General features: G+C 44.3%; 1 protein-coding gene across 5 annotated transcripts in view; it reads left to right on the top strand.

Moving 5' to 3' along the window:
* UHRF2 (ubiquitin like with PHD and ring finger domains 2) overlaps window positions 1-21,263 on the top strand; it is a 296,656-nt gene that overhangs the window by 212,272 nt on the left and 63,121 nt on the right. For all 5 annotated transcript variants that reach the window (XM_033925831.1, XM_033925842.1, XM_033925813.1 and 2 more), the window contains exons 10-11: window positions 4,362-4,468; window positions 20,956-21,118. In XM_033925831.1, the coding sequence (XP_033781722.1) occupies window positions 4,362-4,468; window positions 20,956-21,118 (270 nt within the window). The remainder of the gene's footprint in view (window positions 1-4,361; window positions 4,469-20,955; window positions 21,119-21,263) is intronic.

Below are 21,263 nucleotides of genomic sequence, written 5' to 3' on the forward strand. Positions count from 1 at the left end.
CAAAGAGGGACTTTGACACCCCTGCTTTAGATGTAGCAGATGAATCCAGAGACTAGTGGGATAGCACACATCTACCAGCAGGTGGAGATAAACTGATTAACAGGTGGTCTGATCTAAAGGAAAGAAAATTAACAGGTAAGAACATAATTTTTCCATATGATAATAGTACCGTATTTTCACGCAAATAACACGCACCCGTATAAAACGCGCACACGTGTATAGCGCGCAGAAATCACGATGATAAGCACAAAAACTTTGGTATAACGCGCTCACGATTATACCGCGCATGCTGCCCGACTCTCCGTTCACCCCCCTGACTTCCGTGCACTGCCCCGCCTCTCCGTGCGCTGTCCCGACTCTCCGTTCACCCCCCCCTGACTTCCGTGCACTGCCCCGACTTTCCGTGCGCTGTCCCGACTCTCCGTTCACCCCCCCCTGACTTCCGTGCACTGCCCTGACTTTCCGTGCGCTGTCCCGACTCTCCGTTCACCCCCCCTGACTTCCGTGCACTGTCCCCCCTTGAAGGTCTGTCCCCATCCTGAAAGCCTGATGCCCCCCCCCCCCGACGTCCGATACATCCCTCCCCCCGAAGGACCGCCGATTCCCCAACAATATCGGGCCAGGAAGGAGCCCAAATCCTCCTGGCCACGGCGACCCCCTAACCCCACCCCGCACTACATTACGGGCAGGAGGGATCCCAGGCCCTCCTGCCCTCGACGCAAACCCCCCTCCCCCCAACGACCGCCTCCCCAGCCGACCCGCGACCACCCTGGCGACCCCCACGACCCCCCCACCCCCCTTCCCCGTACCTTTGGTAGTTGGGCCAGAAGGGAGCCCAAACCCTCCTGGCCACGGCGACCCCCTAACCCCACCCCGCACTACATTACGGGCAGGAGGGATCCCAGGCCCTCCTGCCCTCGACGCAAACCCCCCTCCCCCCCAACGACCGCCCCCCCCCAAGAACCTCCGACCGCCCCCCCAGCCGACCCGCGACCCCCCTGGCGACCCCCACGACCCCCCCACCCCCCTTCCCCGTACCTTTGGTAGTTGGCCGGACAGACGGGAGCCAAACCCGCCTGTCCGGCAGGCAGCCAACGAAGGAATGAGGCCGGATTGGCCCATCCATCCTAAAGCTCCGCCTACTGGTGGGGCCTAAGGCGCGTGGGCCAATCAGAATAGGCCCTGGAGCCTTAGGTCCCACCTGGGGGCGCGGCCTGAGGCACATGGTCGGGTTGGGCCCATGTGCCTCAGGCCGCGCCCCCAGGTGGGACCTAAGGCTCCAGGGCCTATTCTGATTGGCCCACGCGCCTTAGGCCCCACCAGTAGGCGGAGCTTTAGGATGGATGGGCCAATCCGGCCTCATTCCTTCGTTGGCTGCCTGCCGGACAGGCGGGTTTGGCTCCCGTCTGTCCGGCCAACTACCAAAGGTACGGGGAAGGGGGGTGGGGGGGTCGTGGGGGTCGCCAGGGGGATCGCGGGTCGGCTGGGGGGCGGTCGGAGGTTCTTGGGGGGGGACGGTCGTTGGGGGGGAGGGGGGTTTGCGTCGAGGGCAGGAGGGCCTGGGATCCCTCCTGCCCGTAATGTAGTGCGGGGTGGGGTTAGGGGGTCGCCGTGGCCAGGAGGGTTTGGGCTCCCTTCTGGCCCGATATTGTCGGGAAGTCGGCGGTCCTTCGGGGTGGGGGTGCGAGTGGTCCTGCCGGGGGGGGGGGATGTATCGGACGTCGGGGAGTCGGCCGGGCAAGAGGGCTTGGGCTCCCTCTTGCTCCGATCGTGGATGCGGGTGCGGGTGGGAGCGCGTGCGAGCGGTCGTTCGGGGTGGGGGTGCGAGTGGTCCTGCCGGGGGGGGGGATGTATCGGACGTCGGGGAGTCGGCCGGGCAAGAGGGCTTGGGCTCCCTCTTGCTCCGATCGTGGATGCGGGTGCGGGTGGGAGCGCGTGCGAGCGGTCGTTCGGGGTGGGGGTGCGAGTGGTCCTGCCGGGGGGGGGGATGTATCGGACGTCGGGGAGTCGGCCGGGCAAGAGGGCTTGGGCTCCCTCTTGCTCCGATCGTGGATGCGGGTGCGGGTGGGAGCGCGTGCGAGCGGTCGTTCGGGGTGGGGGTGCGAGTGGTCCTGCTGGGAGGGTGAGTCGGGCGGGGTGGGAACTATGTTTTAAAACTTTTGTATACCGCGCTCACGCATATAACGCGCGAGGGGTATGCGCGGTAGGTAAAAACGCGTATAACGCGCGCGTTATATGCGTGAAAATACGGTAGTACTGAGTAGCCTGATAATAGTTTGTGAAGAAATAGCTCAGTGCGGATTACGTAAAGCAAGAAGCTGAAATAACCAGGATAGATACAAATTATAAAGTTCTCTAAACAGTTTAGTATGAGTGCAAATCCTTTACTCTATAATTAATGCCCTTTATAACAAGCATTAATACCCTTTCAATAAACACTCTGTAAAAAAAAAAATAGATTTTACTATCTTTCTAAAATTAAGATAGTCACATAGCTGCCTCACATTTAATGGAAGACTGTTTCACTGGTTGATAGGTAAAAGATGGTGACAATGTTCTCATACTCTTAATCTCTCTAACAGATGGATAATTTAACTTCATATGATTTCTAAGATCATAATTAGAAATTTTAATAGATGGCAAAAGTAATTCTATCAAATATCTAGGAGCTACTCCATGATAAATCTCAAACATCAATGTACAAAGTTTAAAATTAATTATGGCTTCCACAGGCAACCAATGTAAGGAAACCAGTAATGGTGTTACAAGATCATATCTATGTGAAGAGAAAATAAGGGTAGCTATTGCATTCTGAATGACCTGCAGCCTCTTCAGCATAATTTTGGGGCTTCTCACATAAACAGAATTGCAGTAGTCACATTTAGAAAGTATCAGAGCTTCTACAAACAAAGCAGATTTTTGAACATCAAAGAACTTTCTAATTTGTCTCAATTTTTTCAGTGTAAGGAATGCATTTCTGATAACACTCAACCTGAGATTCCACTGTGAGCTGACTATCAAACTAATATCTTTGCAGATGATTCAAATTGATGAGAAGTATTAGTTATATAGAACTTTCAACCCGGGGATGGCCTAAATATGCCAATAAAAGAAATGTCTTTTCCTTGTTAATTTTCAATTTGTGTGATGTTATCCGGTGATCAATATCTGCACAATTGGTTACAGTAAGCTCTCAGTTACCTGGCACCCATGGGGATTGGTGGATGCTGGATAACTGTAGTTTCTGGTTGCTTGAGAATTACTGTAAAAATAAGTTTATCTCCCTTCCCACCTCACTCTATCATTCCCCCACCCCCACTTGTAGGTCCAGCATCTGTGTTTCCCTTCTTTATGTCTTTTTCTCCCCCCCATCTCTCCCTCTTTCCCCCCCCCCCCTTTCTGCCTCCACTTATGGGTCCAGCATTCATCCATCTCCCCTCCCTTCAGGCTACATGTCAGACTGTGCCACATATATTCATGTGAGGACATGTGTTTTGACAGGTTAAGTGGGATGCCTTGTGACTGCTGCTGGATTGTACGATATACGTATATTCTCTGTCCATATGTGATGTCCTCTCTCTGTCCCTTTCTCAGCTGCAATCCTATCCAGCTCTGAGTACATGCTGATATGTCTCTTTCCCGTCTGCAAATCTGACCCATTTATGCAAATTTTTTTATGGATTTGTTTTCAGAAACATTTATTTCCCTTACATATACTCATCTAGCACTCTCCTCCCAGCTTCACCCCTCTGTTGCTACTTACATGTCTGGAGAATGATGCTTGTCAGTTAAAACACTTCCTAAGTCTCTCCCAGGCTCTCCTCAGTATGACATGGTCATCTCAGGGAATCAGCCTGGCCAGGAGGAGGGTGTTGACAGCTCCAAAACTGGAGAGTCACATTATTGCAGTCATTTTTGTGAGTGCTCCTATGATTGTGGCGTCAACTTGTCCACATACAAATAATTATATTTTTTGTTGTACATGCGCGTATGCACTCATTTTAGAATACATGTATACTTTTATATGCTGCCATTTATGCACACCTTTATTTAACTGTGTGCCCTTTATAGAATTCCGTTCACATATTTTATCATTATTGGGGGGATTGTTTTGAAGAATGAGGGGGTTTAAATGGGGTTGGGGTACATTAGGATGGCACGGGTGGTCATTAATGTATTAATCTTGTTTCAGGTTTCAGGCTTTGTATTTGGTGATACCTGTAATCAAACATTGTAACGGTCCCATTTTAGACAGATCATTGACACTAAAAGCCATATGTACTGAGCCTTTTTCCCTTAGTCTCAAAATGGGAGAAATCCTTCTGTACAGTTTTAAAGCAAAGGATGGTGTTTTCTTGCAGGACCGAGGAGATGAATTCACTTACACAGGGAGTGGTGGTAGAGATCTGTCTGGGAATAAAAGGATTGGGGAACATTCATTTGATCAAACATTAACTCACATGAACAGGTAAGTGGTTCAGAGAAAACTTGGCTTTGTATGGTCATACAGTTAGGGCATGTATGCTAAAGCACATATTTTCTCTTCTTTTGCTTGATTTTGTTTTTTGATTTTTACTATTTTTGTCTTTGTTATGGATTCCTTTTTTTTTTCTTTTAACTTTTGGCCTTTCTTTGCTCTTGCCCCCTTCCCTACCCTCCAGGCATCCTTCCCTCCTCCTCTTCCTCTTTTAGCTGCATCCTTTTGCCAGATGTACTCTCTTCCCTTCCAGCTTTGTCACCTTGCTCCACATACATGACCTTCCTCCCCCTTCCCCCGAGACAATCTCATCCTCCCATTTATCTTCTCCCATTCCCTTCTACTTCTTAAATTCTAATTAAATAGTGGTCAGATTATCTCTTCTTGGGCCTGGACAGGGTAGATTTGATTTAAATCACTAGTCAGAAAGACTTGATTTAAATTATGGTTTTCATATGAAAGACTCTTTCTTGCTGGTATTATCTTAATATTTACAATCAGTTGAAGGTTTCATTATTTGAAAAATAACTTTTCAAATTACTTTTACAGTTATATAAAAAAATTGCTGATTTTGTTATACTATTAAAAATACATACTGTAGATAAATAATTATGAAATTATTGTGAGGTGAACTGTCTCCAGTTTTATAAGTTAATCATTCTTCTAATGCAAAAGGCATACGAGACTTGACCCAGTGGGTTATTCACTTCTACTCATGCATCATCTACATTTTTCGGCTCAACCTCCTCTATCCCTACACTGTGCTGTTACTCCTCAGTTTCTCTTTCTACATGTGAGTTGAAGGTGTCTTTCTGGTCTACTCTGCTAACAGACCATTGGGAGACTCTGGAAGGTCCCTTGTGGGCTGCCAGGACTATGATAAAGTTGTATATACTGACTCCTGATTTAGTGACTCCTGATTTCCAAGAGCTGTTTGTCCCACCTAAAGTGGATTCATTGGTAACACATGTTACCAAACATACTTCTCTGCCAAGTGAAGGTAGAGTAATTCTAAAGGATGTGCAAGACTGCAGGGCGGATTTAGTCCTCAAAAGAGAATTTGAGGCCTTGGCTTTGGGGCTCAAAGTGGCATCAGCGGTTTCCTTTGTCACACACGGCAGCCATACTATCCTGCGTCAGGCTCAATCAGTGGAGGAGGATGCCTATCCCCAGTTGCTGATTTGGAGGGTGAATTATGTAGTGGATGCTCTCTGACGTATGCAGGGTCATGGACAAGGTTTCTGCTTAATCTATCTACTAATAATAATAATTATTTCTATAGTGCTACTAGACATACTCAGCGCTGTACATATTCTTTGCAAGTACTTCTGTCCCTGGTGGGCTCACAAGTTTTGTACCTGGAGCCATGGATTTTAAGTGACTTGCTCAAAGTTATCAAGGAGCCAGGGCGGGAACTGAGCTCAGTTCACCATGATCTCAACCTACTGCATTGCTATTACTACTGTTATTACTACTAATACTACTATTAGGGGATACAGTTAAGGGGGTGGTAAGCTATTGGTTAGGGTTGTGAGCAGAAGCGAGTAGGGTTAAGAGTTTAAGGCTCTCTCAAAAAGGTGAGTTTTCAGCCTACTTTTGAACAAGGAAAGGGTTGTGACACATGGACTCAGGTAGTTTGTTCCAGGCACACGGGGCAGAGAGATGAAAGAAGTCTGGAATCAGCAGTGGAGGAGGAGGGTACAGATAAAAGCAATTTATCTGAGGAATGGAGTTCTCAGAGAGGCATGTAAGGAGAGACAAGAAGGAAGAGATACTGAGGCGCTCCAGAATGAGCACATTTGTAGAGTTTGAACTGTATGCAAAAGCGAATAGGGAGCCAGTGAAGTGATTTAAGGAGAGGGATAATGTGAATGTAGCAAGATTTGCAGAAGATCAATTGTGCAGCAGAGTTTTGTGCAGATTGCAGGGAAGAGAGGCGGTTCCATCAAGAGACCTGTTAGAAGTAAATTGCAGTAGTCTTAAGTGCGAGGTTGCAAGGGTCTGAGTAGTGTTGGGGCGACCTATACAATTTAAAAAACTCATCCCCCCCCTCTTTACCTCCCTCGCTGGACAGCCTCGAATCACTGCCTCTTCGAATTGTAGCCAGCGGTGCAGGGCAGGAGAGATCTGTTCGATCTCCAGCCTGGTCCTGCGCTGCTTCCTGTATGGCTTCGCATCAGTTCTTGTGGCAGAAGCAGCGGATAACCACACTAAACTCACCGGGCTGCGCTCTTTAAATTTCTCGGTATACGCTACCGGCCTCCAACGCCGCACTACCAGCGCACCACAGAAATGGTGTGAGCCTCCTACCCCCTCATGCACAGCTAGCCCAGCAGCGCGTGGGGTTTCCTGCAGCCTTTGACAAGGACTTAAATGTGCCAGCCAATACAAGCGAGCTGCAGCATTGAAAAACATCAGGTTCCGCCAATGGAACTGGAAGAAAAAAAAAATTAAGGCATGAGGGAAGATATTAAAAAAATCAACAATATGGCGGTCCATCTGAGCAACCAATATGCGAGCGAGATCTGCTTTTTTTTTAAAAAAAGAAAAAGTCAGTGTCATCCAATGAAAAGGCTGTTTCGGAGTGTCACTTTTTTTTTTAGAGGGTTAACTGACGTGAAGCCATGCAGGAAGCAGCGCGGAACAAGGCTGGAGATTGAAAAGATCTCTCCTACCCTGCACCACTGGCCGCGATTCGAAGAGACAGCGATTCAAGGCCGTCCAGTGAGGGAAGTAAATGGGGGGGGGATGATTTTTAAAAATTGTATAGGCTGCCCAGTTACTAGTAGATAAGCCGCGGCTAATACAATGGAGTGGCTTATCTACCAGTTTTTAAACTCATATAGGCATTTTTTGCGCTTATACAAGGGGGCGGCCTATATGTGGGGAAATACAGTAAATGTTAATTGTTTGTATTGTTTCTTCTTTTTCTCTTTTATATATACATATGACTCATGTTATAATGTATTGTTCTGTGTTTTGTGTAAACACTAATAAAAATTATTGAACAAAAAAATAAGAAAATGAGAGGTCAGAGTTGAAGACGACTCTAGGTTGCAAGCAGAGGAGATGGAAACAATAACAGTATTATTGACAGAAACAGAGAATGGAAGGAAGGGGTGGAGGGTTAGAAGGAAAGAGGAGTTGCTTAGATGTGGTGGTAGCAATGTCAGACAAACAAGAGGAGAATTTTCCTTGGTTTTTCGGTGAAATCTCAGGTGTAGAGAGGTAGATCTTGGAATCATCAGCTTATAGGTGATCCTGAAAGCCTTGGAAGGAAATCAAGGCACCAAAGGATAAGGTGTATAGAGAGAAGAGGTGCTAAGAAAGAACCTGGGGTACACCAACCACTAGTGTGATGGCAGCAGAGGATCATCTACCAACGCATACACTAAAGGTGCATTGGGAGAGGTAAGAGGCAAACCATGAGAGGACAGATTTGTGGAGTCCAAATGAAGACAGTATATCAAGGAGTAAGCAGTGATTAACGGTATCAAAAGCAGAAGGCAGGTCAAGAAGGATATGGATTAAGTAAAGGCCTTTGGATCTGACCAGGAAGAAGTCACTGCAGACTTTGGTAAGTGATATCGATGGAGTGTAAAGATCGAAAGCCAGATTGTAGAGGATGAAGAGTTGGCCAAGTTGAAAGGAAGTCAAGGCAGCGATGGAGGACAGCATGTTCGAGTAGCTTGGATAGGAACAGAAGAAGGGACACAGGGCAATAGTTGGAGGGGTAGGTGGGGTCCAGCAAGGATTTTCTGAGAAGCGGCTTAACCACTATGTGTATGAAGACATCAGGAAAAATTTCAGTGAACATGGATAGATTGACGATATGACAGATAACAGGGATAACAGTATGTGAGATGGAGTCAGTAGAGGGGTGGGAATAAAGTCAGAGGGGCATTTAGTGCGCTTGGCCGAGGACAGAAGTTGTGAGATTTCTTTCTCTGTGATTTCAGAGAAGGCAGAGAAGTTGGCAGAACCAGGCAAGAGGGGGTGGGTCAGGAAAGGGGAAGGATGTGCAGATTAATCCTGAGTTGTTTGAGTGAAGGAAGAGGGAATGGTAGGAGCCAGAAGGTCAGGAGAGTGGATGGGGGAAAGGAGAGAAAGATGTGACTTATCAGGGTGATATTGTGAACCTTGTCATGGAAGTATTCAGCCATCATCTGGAGAGAGAGGGAAGGGAGGGGTAGGAGGAGTGGGTGCTTTGAGGAGGAAGTTTAGTGTGGCAAAGAAATGGCAGAGGTTGGAATAAAGAGAGATAGTTAAGTGGATGTCCTGCTTGGTAATTTAAGAGCAGAATTAAAGAAGGTCAGCATAAGTTTAAAATGTAGTAAGTCGGCATATGTATGAGATTTAAGCCAAAGGCGCTCAGTTGAATGGGTACAGGAACATACTCGTAGGTAATGGATATTTGGAGTCAGCCAAGGCTGGGATCCGGTGTGCCTGACAGCGGGGAACAGGGGGAGAAAGGGTGTCCAGAGCAGAGGAGAGAATACAGTTGTATGATGAGACAACCTCATCAACAGACTTAAATAACATAGTGGAGGTGAAAAGAGGTGAAACAGTGGTGGAGAGTATGGAAGGATCAAGGGCTCAAACATTTGGATACCTGTGAGATGGGAAGCAGTGAAGTGAAGAAGTTAGAGAGGGGGCAGTTAGAGAAGAAGACAAGATAGAAGCAGTAGCCATGCTGATGAGTAGGGGTAGTAGAGCATAGCTGGAGGTCAAATGAGGAGTTTAAGACATGAAACTTATGAGGCATAAGTGTCGGAAGGATCATCAATGTGAATGTTGAAATTCCCAAGAAAGAGGGAGGGAGAAGATGAATCAAAGAAGACAGAGAGCCAGGAGTCAAAATTGGTGAGAAAGGAGGGAAAGGACTTGTTGGGGGAATGGTAAACGACTGCTCTCCAGAGAGATAGAGGCATGAATAGGCAGATGGAGTGGACTTCAAATGAAGAAATGCGGTGGGATTGTGGTGGCAGAAGAGGTTGAAATCTGTAAGAAGGTGAGAGAAGAATCCCAATACCAGCGCCTCGACTGGTAGAGTGTGGTATATGGAAGAAGTGGTAGCTCCGTGGGAGAGGGCAGCAACTGAAGCGGAGTTCTTAGGGCAGATCCACATCTCAGAGCAAGCAAGTGGAGGGACTTGGAGATAAAGAGGTCCTGAATGTAGGACAGTTTGTTGGAGGCAGAGTGAAAATTCCATAGGGTACATGAGAAAGGGAGAGAGGAGGATGGAAGGAGAAGAATAGGAATAAGGTTAGGGTGGTTACACATGAGGGGAAGCAGATGACACGGAGGGCCAGGGTTGGGATTAGTATCTCCTGCAGTGAGCGAGAGGAGGAGTTGAAGAGTGCTTCAAAACAAAGGGGAAGTGTGCCAGCAGTGACGAAGACAGGAGGTGCTCACAGAGAAAGAAGGATGAATAGAAGGGAAAAAATGTTTGAGCTTGAGAGTGAAGAATAAGGTAGATGATAAAATGGCTTGAGAGGGGAAAGGAAAAGGAGAAGTATAGTGAGGGCTTATGGGGTGGAATGGGAGGGGATAGAAATTAAGATTGGGGAGAGTGAGAAAGAGAAGCAGAAAGTGAATTGGAGATTTAGGGGGAGGACTAGAGTTAAGAAAACTAACTTACAAAGGAAGTGTGGAAGTAAGAATAGGGAGACAAACTAAGGAAGGCACTAAAGGTGCACATGCTCTTTGTTTTTATTTTTTTGTCGCATGCCGCCCTGACAGAGGTTTGTTTAAGTAGGTTTGTGAAGTCACATGTGTGCTTGATAGGCAGGGCTATAGCCAGCAGTAGGCACCAGTCAGAAGCAGCAAGGAGCGGGGCAGCAAGCAGCAAGAGAGGGAGAAGTTGGAAACATTGGTCTATAGTCTGTCCTGGAAGAAAGCAAACAATACCATATACTTTAAGAGTGCAGGTTAGATGGACCATACTGAAGGAGAGAGAGCAGACAGGAATAGATGAGCTTACTGTGTACTAACTAATACTGATTGGTTTCCAATAGAACATGGCGCCAGGCAAGGATGCATCTTGTCACCTTACCTATTCAACATTTAAGGCAAAACCATCTTCAGAAAAGCAAATTTGAAAAAAAGAGAGCATTGGTCTCAAAGTTGATGGTCGAAATATAAACAATTTGCACTATGTAGATAATATGATGCACATCACCATAGCAAAGAAGACATTCTGTATCTATTGAGAAAAGTCAAAGCCAAAGAACTAACAAATCGCTTATGGAAGAGAACAAACTGGCTATGTCACTTGAAGCCCGAAGTTATGACTATCTTATTTTGGTCACACCGTCAGAGGAGATCATTGGAGAAAGACATAATGTTGGGAAGATCGAAGGAACCAGGCAAAGAGGGCAACCTGCAATCAGAAGGCTGGACACATTGAAAACAACCATGAGGATGATGCTAGAGTCACAACAAGAGAGTTTCACACCTATATATATTTGTATCCATAGGACCCCTGAAGAAGACAATAATGGCTCAGACCCTAGACATTTTTATGTGGATTATTTATTTGCTCTAATAAAGTCTTCATCTTGGATATCCACTCTCCACAAGTTTTTTTTGCTTTTAATGATGCTAGAGGACTTTATTGGACTATCACAAAACCATTTTCTTTTTAGATCTGTAATTCATCAAGTCGCTAGGCCTCAAGCATGAGCCAATGGCACCAAACAACAACAACCTAACCAGCTGCAGGAGAGAGGAGGAGGCCATTCAGGATGGGCAGAAATTTGAAAACCCCTGATAGGGGTTTGTTTAAGTAGGTTTGTATGGTCACCTGAGTGCTTGATTGGCAGTTAGCAGGTGGGGCTATAATCAGCTGTAGGCACCAATCAGAAGCACCAAGGGGCAGGGCAACAATCAGTAAGAGAGGGGGAGGTCTGCAGTCTGTCTTGAATGCTTGATTGGCAGTTAGCAGGTGGGACTATAGCCAGCAGTATGCACTAGTCCATAGAATGCTTTGGATCAGGCAATGGGCAGAGGAGATTCTGCTTTGAAGGCTACTTTGAGCAGGCTGCCTTTCAAGGGACGCATGCTCTTTGGCAAGGGGTTGGATGATTTTATGGCCAGTATGACAGATCGCTACTCTAAGTCTTTGCCAAACAGTTGACCATGTGCCCCTGGGGGGATGGATCATGGTGCCTTTCATGGTTCTAGATGATTTAGTCAATTCTCAGCAAGGTTCTCTACTGAGAGGTCGTCTCAAGATTCTTGACAGAGATTTGGAAACTCCTGGTGAGGTCAACCCTCGGGTTCCTGCCCCGCAGCAGTCTCCAAGAAGTCACAATGATTCAAGGCCAGTAGCAGACCTCCTTGGAATAGGACAGTTGTCACCTTACTGGGAGGCCTGGGCAAGGATTTGCTCAGACCACTGGATGCTTGACATCATTCAAGAGGACTACAAGCTGGAATTCTATCACCTTCTGCAGTATCTTTCTGCGGATTCTCCGGCCGGACAGCCAGAAAAGGCGATTGTGGTCCAAGCCACAGTATAGAGGCTTCTGGAAATTCAGGTCATAGAACCCATTCCCAGTGAGAAATTGTGGCTATGTACTCTAATCTTAATTATATGTGAACTGGGTCGAGCTCCACTGGGAGATGACCCGGTATATAAACCAAAGATTAGATTAGATTATCGTGCCCAAGAAAGACTCAGACAACTTGAGTCCAATCCTGGACCGGAACTCGATCAATGCAGCATGAAAGTGCCTTTATTCCAGATGGAAACCGTTCATTCAGTCATAGCTACGGTGGCATCAGGAGAATTTCTAGCCCTGTTGGATTTGATGGAGGCTTACTTGCATATTCCCATATTTCCAGCTCACAGGAAGTTCCTGAGATTGCAAGTGCTGGAGAGACATTTCCAATTCTCGGCTCTCCCATTCAGTCTTGCAGTGGCACTTCATACTTTTATCAAGGTGATCATTGTTGCTGTTGTACATGTTTTCCCCATGGCTCATGATAGGCCAGGTCATTCGAAGAATACCAAACCACCTGGGATTGGTAATCCTGGTTGCCCCAAATTGGCCATGCTGACCGTGGTATGTGGATCTGGTCCATCTACAAAGGAAAAAGTGTCTCCAACTGCCTCTTCATCCAGCTGTTCTCTCACAGGATCCAGTAGTCTTAGGGAACCTGGGCCTTAGAGCACAAGGGCTACTCAGAGGTGGTCATGGCTACTCTCCTAAGACCTAAGAATCTGGCAACTGTGGCGGCCTATTCTAAGGCTTGGAAAATTTTTCAGCTCTGGTGTGCTAAGCAGGATGTTGAACCTTTCAAGGCTCTGCTATCAGTGGCTCTAGCATTTCTTCAGGATGGGCTAGAGAAGGGCCTGATGGTTGATTCCTTTAAAGTGCAGGTAGCAGGCCTTTCGTGCTTTAAAGCTTGAGTGGAGGAAATTTCTTTGGCTTCTCATCCTGATGTAGCCAAATTTTTGAACTGAGTGATGTAGCTGCATCCTCCTATGCAATATTCGTTCCCAACTTGGAACTTTAGAGTTCAAAAATGTTTTATTAAGTTTCCAAAAAAGAAAACATAAAACAAAGGACAACATAAATACAATTGTGAGTATATGGTCCATGTACAGGAAAACAAAATATTAAGATCAAGTATCAAACAGGCATATTAACAAGGTGATGCAAGAGGTGACAAGAAAGGTTTTGTCTAGGAAGTGCAGTAGAGAGATATCAGATTCTAGAGGGAGAAGAGCTATATGAATTCAATGAGGAGATATAATATCAGTTCACACATTCAAACAGTAATGGTGTATGGGAGACCAAACATTCTTATACTTTACTAGGGCATTATTTTTTTCTGCTAAAACTCGTTCATATTTACTATGAAGACACAGTGTGTTCCACCATGCGTGGTATTCAACACTTTCCAAATGTTTCCAACTAAAAAGAACATTTTGGATTGCTAACGACAACATGATTGTCAGGAGAGAATCTTTATGCTTATCTAGTGGAGCGGTCAAACTGTGAGACATTAGTATGAGAGTTCTGAGGGAGAGAGGTTCTGAAATGTCTAAGATTGAGCATATTGTTCCCCACACTTTGTTCCAGTAAATCCCAAGGTGTTTACAATTGAATAACAGATGTTCTAAAGACCCATCAACATCGTCACAAGACCAGCATTTAGATGGATTAGATGGGTCTATTCGGTGTGATAATTGAGGGGTCCAAACAGCACGGTGTAACAGGAAAAATATTGACTGTAACACAGAAGCTGATCTAATGGATTTGTGGAATGTCAGCCAAATCTTAGACCAGTCGATAGCGTCCGAAGGTAAGTTTAATACATGTTGCCATTTAGTTTCAGAAGACAAGGGGTCTTTGCCAGAGGCCTTTTGAATCAGCTTGTACCAGACAGAGGCTTTGTAATTGAACACGTAGGACTTATCCAAAAGTGTACTAAGGCTCGGTATATCAATTAGGCCCTGTAAGTCAGGAAGGGCGGCCCGTAGGCAATGAGTGAGTTGAAGCCATGCATAGTATTGATTGTTAGGGATGTCTCTGGCAGCTGCGAGTTCAGGAAAGGACATCCAACCTTTTGCATCAGTTAAGTCTTTGATTGTCTCAATACCCTTTTGTTGCCATAGAGGCCAACAAAATGGTTTAGTTTGGATCAAAAATCTATGGTTATTCCAAATCGGTATTAAAGAAGATGTTTCCCATCTATGAGGTAGTATAGTATCCAGAGTATGTATAGCAGATTTGTAGGACAAAAGGATGCAATCCGCTTTATCTAGACGAGATAGAGTATGACCAGGAAGGTATTTCATGCGGGACACTCCATACAAGTATGTTTCCAAGTCAATCCAACCAGGTCTGTCTGAAGATCTGATAACAGCATGACCTTGAGACCATTGCCTTATGAGAAAAGCAATGTGGTATTTATAAAAGTCTGGGAAATTCACCCCCCCCCTCTATCTTTGCTAATTTAAGTTTTCCTAGAGCAATACGAGGCTGTTTCTTATTCCAGAGGTATTGCGTAAGAATAGAGTCCAGAGTCTTGTAAAAGGAGCGAGGTAGAAAGAATGGTAACATGTTCAGGACATAGTTGATTTTGGGGACAATCATCATGCGTATCGATTCCAGCCTGCCCCACCAAGAAAGGTTGAGAGGGGTCCACAAAGATGTTGTATGTCGGGCTATACTTAATAGGTGATCAAGTTTCAAGTTTCAAGTTTATTTATTCTTAATGAATCGCCTATTTTAAATCACTAAGCGATTTACAAAGCCTTAATACATACAGATTGAAACCTAAACACATGCAGATTAAATGTTATTGATAATATAAATTGAAATTTACTTAAATATTAAACATACTTAATTACAAACGTATAATAAAATGTTAGTTGGGGTATCGAGACATACTTGAATTGTGAGGATAAATAGGGAAGAAATTACAATAATTGGATAGGAAAGAAAGAGTAATAATAAAGGAAAAAACAAATAGGAAGGGGAAATAAATTTATAAATGAATAAAAAAGCATAACAAACTATTAAACATCATATGCATCTTTAAAAAGAAACGTTTTTAGTGTTTTTTTAAAAATGGATAAATCTTTTAATTCCCTAATGTGTTGCGGTAAGAGATTCCAAGACTGAGGGGCAATAACAGAGAACATTGAGTTGAGTTGAATTGTTTCTTGCAAAGTGGGTCCAAAGTAAACTCCCAAGTATTTCATTGTAGTTGCAGACCATTGTACTCCATATGATTCCACATCAGTCTTAACTTCTGGACAGTTAAGAGGCATAACCATCGTTTTACTCATATTTAATTTGTAACCTGACAATTCAGAGTATTGCGTGATTGTTGAGAATAAGTGCGGTAAAGATGGAGGAGAGATGTATAGAAGTATGTCATCGGCATATGCCGAGATTTTGATCTCAGCCTTATTGATTTTGAACCCTTCAATGAGTTTATTAGTACGAATGGAGATGAGTAGAGGTTCCAGCACCAGGTCGAACAGTAGTGGAGACAAGGGGCATCCTTGTCGGGTACCACGTGTCGGGTGAAATGTAGAGGACAGTGTACCATTTATGAAAGTTTTGGTAGAAGGAGATGAGTATAGGATCTTAATCTTTTTGATGAAATCCGCTGAGAATCCATACCAGACTAGAACTTTGAATAGGAAAGCCCACTCCACGCGATCAAAGGCTTTCTCTGCGTCCAGCCCCACCGCAATAAGATCTTGATGGTGTTTCTGAGATTGTGCAATGATGTGGGAAAAGGTTCTGGAGTTGTCAGAGGAAAACCTTCCAGTTATGAATCCACTCTGATCCGACTTGACCAATGAGGTTATAACACTCTGTAACCTGTTAGAAAGGAGTTTGGCATAAATCTTCGCGTCAACATTTATGAGAGATAGGGGTCTGTAGTTCGTTACTGAGCGAGGATTTTTATCAGGTTTCGGGAGGACAATGATGTGGGCTTCGGTGAATGAACCATGCACTTGCCCTGATTCAATGATTGAGTTAAGAAATTGTAGGTAATAAGGGTTAAGTACATCCTTAAATTCCTTATAGAACTCGACTGTTAGACCATCAGGTCCGGGTGCTTTGTGAGGAGCCATGTCTTCAATCACTTGATCAAGTTCTGATACTGTCAAGGGTTCATCCAGTGGTATGTTATCCTCTTGGGAAAGGGTAGGATGAGGCAAAGCATCCAAAAATTTTGAAGCAATCTCATTATTATCCAATTCTGAGGTATATAATTTCTCATAGAATGACTTGAAGGCTTGAGAGATGTCCTGATTAGTAGTTAAGGTGTCCCCATTTTCCAGCTCAATAGCAACTATGTTCTTTTTATCTGCTCTCTTCTTTAAATAAGAAGCTAACAAGTGTCCACACTTGTTGTTATCAGCGAAGTATGACGCTGATTGTTGAAACACCGAATTAGCAGCTGTTTTACTGAGCATGGAGTTGTATACATAACGAGCCTTAGCTAGTCGAGTAAGAGTGAGGACATCCAGCGGATCCTGTTGATGAACCTTTTCCAGGTCTGTAATGTTTCGTTCCAGCTGGAGGGTAGCTTCCGTCTGTGATTTACGCAAACGAGCTGTGTGAGAAATGATGACACCTCTGATGTATGCTTTGAAAGCATCCCAACAGGTAATCCAGGAGGTATGTTCCGGGGAATTGAAGGAGAAGTATTCCACAATAGCATTGCGCACATCAATCTTGAATTGTGGGTCTTGGAGCAAGGAGGCATTGAAGCGCCATTGTCGGTGTGGTGGTGGAGGCGTATTACACTGGAGTTGGAGTGAAATGGCCGCATGATCTGATACAGATATGGGTAGGATGTCAACTGCTTTAACAGAGCTGCACAATGTTCTGTCGAGTAGGAAATAATCTATGCGAGAGTACGACATATGGGGGTTGGAGTAGAACGTATAGCCTCTATCAGAGCCATGAGTAGTTCTCCAAATGTCCACTAAGTGTAGATCCGTGATCATGTGGTGAAGAGCAAACCACGCTTTAGATTTTTTGTATCGGAATTGGGAGTTTCTGTCTATGTCAGGGTTCAAAACCAGGTTAAAATCGCCTCCCAATAACAGATGGGAATCCGAATCCTGTAAGATCGATGAAGAGATTCCATTGAAGAACTCGGGTGAATCTATATTCGGGCCGTATACGTTAAACAGAGTTATTTTCCGATCTCCATGTTCAATCAAAACTTTGACCCATCTGCCCTGTAGGTCATGTGAGGAGGCGATAATTTTGATATTTTGATTATTCCGGACTAGAGTCATCACCCCACCCTTTTTCTCTATGGCAGGAGAGTAAAATGCAGGCAAAGACCACCCGAATCGAACTTTATCGGAAGCCACACTGTCCAGATGGGTCTCTTGTAGCATAATAATGTCCGGCGTTTGTTGTTCAAGATATAGCAGTATTTTCTTGAGTTTAATCGAGTTATTTAGCCCTTTAGTATTTAAGGATATACATTTAAGGGTCATGTGAATGTGTATGTGAATTTACAGAAAATTGGTGACAGGCTATTTTCATGTAGGCAGTATTATAGAGTAATTGTAAATATCTGTTGCACAACCTATGGAAAAAAGACAAGTTAAAACACTGCAGTGCCTGAGGTAATAAAGGACCAAAGTAACTAAGAAACGACCTAAAGCCATACATTAGGAAACACATGTGCACTGTGAGAGTGAAACAGCAGCTGTGAAAGCGAAGCACCCATATGAATGAAACAGAACAATATATGCAGTGGAATGAACAAAAACATCATGCTGTACTAAACTTAGTGCAATGAGAGATATGCCAGAACATGAGACAGAAAACAATTAATGAACTATTGCAATCAGCAAGATAACATATTACAGGCAAGATGACTCAGAAAACAGCCCCTGAGTATCAGTTAAACCTGGTGGATGGGGGTAGGAGACTGCAATTCAATAAAAGCAGCTAAATCTTCCGGGTTAGTGTAGTCTTTGGTTTGATTGAAGAGAGTGACTCTCATCCTGGCCGGGTATAGCATGCCAAATTTGGCATTGAGCTGCTTTAATTGAGGCCGATATGAGAGCAGTTTCTTTCTTCTTGCAGCCGTGGGTTTACTCAGGTCAGGCAGGAAAAGAATGGTGGCACCGTCGTGTTTGATAGGAGCTCTGATTTTGGCACGCTGCATGATGTCTAAGACATGCTGGTAACGGAGGAGTTTAATAACCACCGGTCGAGGGAAGCGGTCATTCGGGTTTTTAGCTGAAGGTACTCTGTGTGCCCTTTCTATTTCAAACTCACGTGTGAAGGTAAGGTCCAGCAGTTTTGGGATTAAGTCTTCCAGGAATGTGACCAAGTTGTTGTCATGCGATCCTTCCTTAAGCCCAAGGAGACGAATATTACAGCGGCGTGACCTGTTATTATTATCCTCCAGTTCAGACTCCAGGAAGGCAATTTTCCTTGTATGAGCTTTCAGCTCAGCCATGTGCTGTGAGGTGGCATCCATTTTGTTTTCCAGAGTCTGAACTCGGGTCTGGAGCAATGAAAAGTCAGTAGTCAGGGTAGTTAGCTTTTCATTTATTTCCTCCGTTGCAGTTTTAGTGTCAGAGACTAAATTTTTTAACTCGCGAATTTCAGCGAGTATTTCTGAAGCACTTCCGAAATCGGGACCCGGCAGCGGCACTTTGGAGGGCGACGGGGGGTCCGGTTTGTGGCGCTTATTAATCTTTTTATCTGCCATATCGCTGAGAAAAAAGTAGCGATTCCAAACGGGGACACCAGGAACTTGCCTGTTCTTTATTTTTCGGGCGTTTCTGAGGGCCGACTCAGCGCTGCAAATTGCGATTTTTCGCTTGGGTGCAGGAGCTCCACGATCAAGCAGCCATCACACGTGGGCTCAACAGCGCCCCCCTCCCCAACTTGGAACTTTAACATTGTGTTGGCAACTAAACAAAAGAACAGTTTCTAACTTCCTAACGGCAACAACAACAAAAATTTTCTAACTTCCTAACTGAAAAGACCTTGCAAAATATAGGCTCTTTATGGTTACTTTTTTCTAGCTGTATTTTAAACTAATGTTAAACACTAAACAAAGACTTTCCTCAACTGCTATCTGTGCCCTAATCTGATTTTATTTTATGCTCTGAAATGTAACCCAAAATACTAATCTAGACTAAAAACATTTTTTTTAAATATATAATAACCCTAACAGAGTCTCTAAAGGCTATACTATTGCCTAAACTGAATTTGCTGAAAAAGCAGAGTACTCAACTAAATAAAATAAAAGAGATGAACAATAAAATAACCTACTGAAGCCCCAAGTTTTACTTTTTTCCCATGTTTGAATTCCAGCAGGTAAGATATTCCATTGGAGTTTTTCTTCCCCTTAGCAGATCTTCACTTATCACCTCTTCAACAAGGTATTCCATCTATGGGGATTCCCTATGATAGATGCTCCTACTTTATTACGAGAGCAACCTTCATTATGCCTTTCCCTGATACTTCTCTTAGGGAAAATTCTTCTTTAGATGTATCGCAATCAAGGAACCATAATTCTAATTGTGTCTTTCTGGCCATGCCAAATTTGTTTCCCTCTCCTAATAGAGCTATCATTCAAAGAACCCTGGAGATTAGATTTTTTTCCAGATCTAATCACACAGGACAAGGAATTCTCCTTCTTCCAAACCCCCGCTTCCTCACCTTGATTGCTTGTTGCTTGAGGGCATAGACTTAACCTTCCAGACTTTTCAGCGGACGTTTCTGCGATTCTCCAAGCTTCAAGGAAGTCTTTGCAGTGATGTTATCTAATCTAATCTTCGTGCATCGCTCAAACCTATACAGGCTCAAGGTGACTGTAAAGAGAAGCAAGAGGGGAGAGGATGGGGAGGGAGAAAGGATAGGTGGGTAGGTAGGAGAGAGGAAAGAGTAAAGGAGATTAGGTGTCGAACAGATGTTATCACTTTAAATGGAAGAGATTCTCCCTTTGGTGCAGAACCAGGGCATTAAACCCGTGTTACAACCCATAATGTGAGAGCCATGGCTGTCTCAGTAGCCCATTTTTGCTCTGCCTCTATTGAGGAAATTTGCAAAGTGGCAACATGGTCTTCTATCTACACCTTCATCACTGACTACTGTTTGCAGCAAAATTCCAGATGGGATAACTAGTTTAAACAAGCAGTTCTGCAAAATCTTTTTAATAATTGAATGCCATTTCTGCCCTCCAGCCCTTTTTTTTCGCCAGGCTCACTTTTAATTAATTAATAATCAACTTGAATTTCACCTGATGAGCCTGGCAGGTAGAGAGTCACACACGAGACTGTTATGCCTTCCTGTCCTCAGAGAAAGCAAAATTACTTACCTTTAGCGAAGGAGGTTTAAGTAACAGCAGACAGCAGTAGCGGGCTTGGCCCATTACCTGATGTGAAGCCAGTAAGCAGAGCTTGTCACCATATTGATTTACTCAAAACAGCCTATTTGAAACCAAGGAGGTGTAATTGACAGAAGATTGCACCAGAGACTGTGTTTTGAGTGTAGCAGCTTGAGGAGACTGTTTCAGCATTGTCACGTGACACCATTTCCTGTTAATTAAACCTCCTTGTGTGTAGCAGATGCTTTCCAAGGACAGCAGGCATATCCTTCCCACCTCCCCTTGAATTTGCTTCTTTACTTTTGTGCTATCATCGGATGGGAAGGCATCAATGCATGATTGATGATAGCACTGCCACAAAGACTTAGTGTCTGCACTGGACTTTATGGGTGACATCACTCACATAAGAGAATATATGCTTGCTGTCCTCAAACACCTGCTACAGGTAAGTAATTTTGCTTTACTATAGTGCCATTTATATAAAAGATATGTCTGTGTATTTTGAATGGCATTGGCTTGTTAATTCACACAGGCAGCACAGGTTGACCCAGGATCGCTAACACTGTATCTGGATAATATGCTCATATATTAAAGCATGCTGATTTGTTTTTCCTATATACTTTTAGGGCACTGGCCCTAAACTGTGATGCTCCGCTGAATGATAAAGATGGCGCTGAATCTAGAAACTGGAGAGCCGGTAAGCCAGTCCGTGTGGTACGCAGTTCAAAAGGAAGAAGGATCAGCAAATATGCACCAGAAGAGGGCAACAGATATGATGGCATTTACAAGGTGCTCAGTCTCTTATCATATTTTCTTATTTGTCGTAAAGTTATGGTAGGACAGCAATACTGTCTTAACTAAAAGCACAATTGTGGTATTCACAAGATTCAAGGACTATAAATCCAATACAGCCTGCATTGAGTTATGTGACAAT

Source organism: Geotrypetes seraphini, chromosome 1 (assembly GCF_902459505.1).
Source record: "Geotrypetes seraphini chromosome 1, aGeoSer1.1, whole genome shotgun sequence".
Classification (NCBI taxonomy): Eukaryota; Metazoa; Chordata; class Amphibia; order Gymnophiona; family Dermophiidae; genus Geotrypetes; species Geotrypetes seraphini.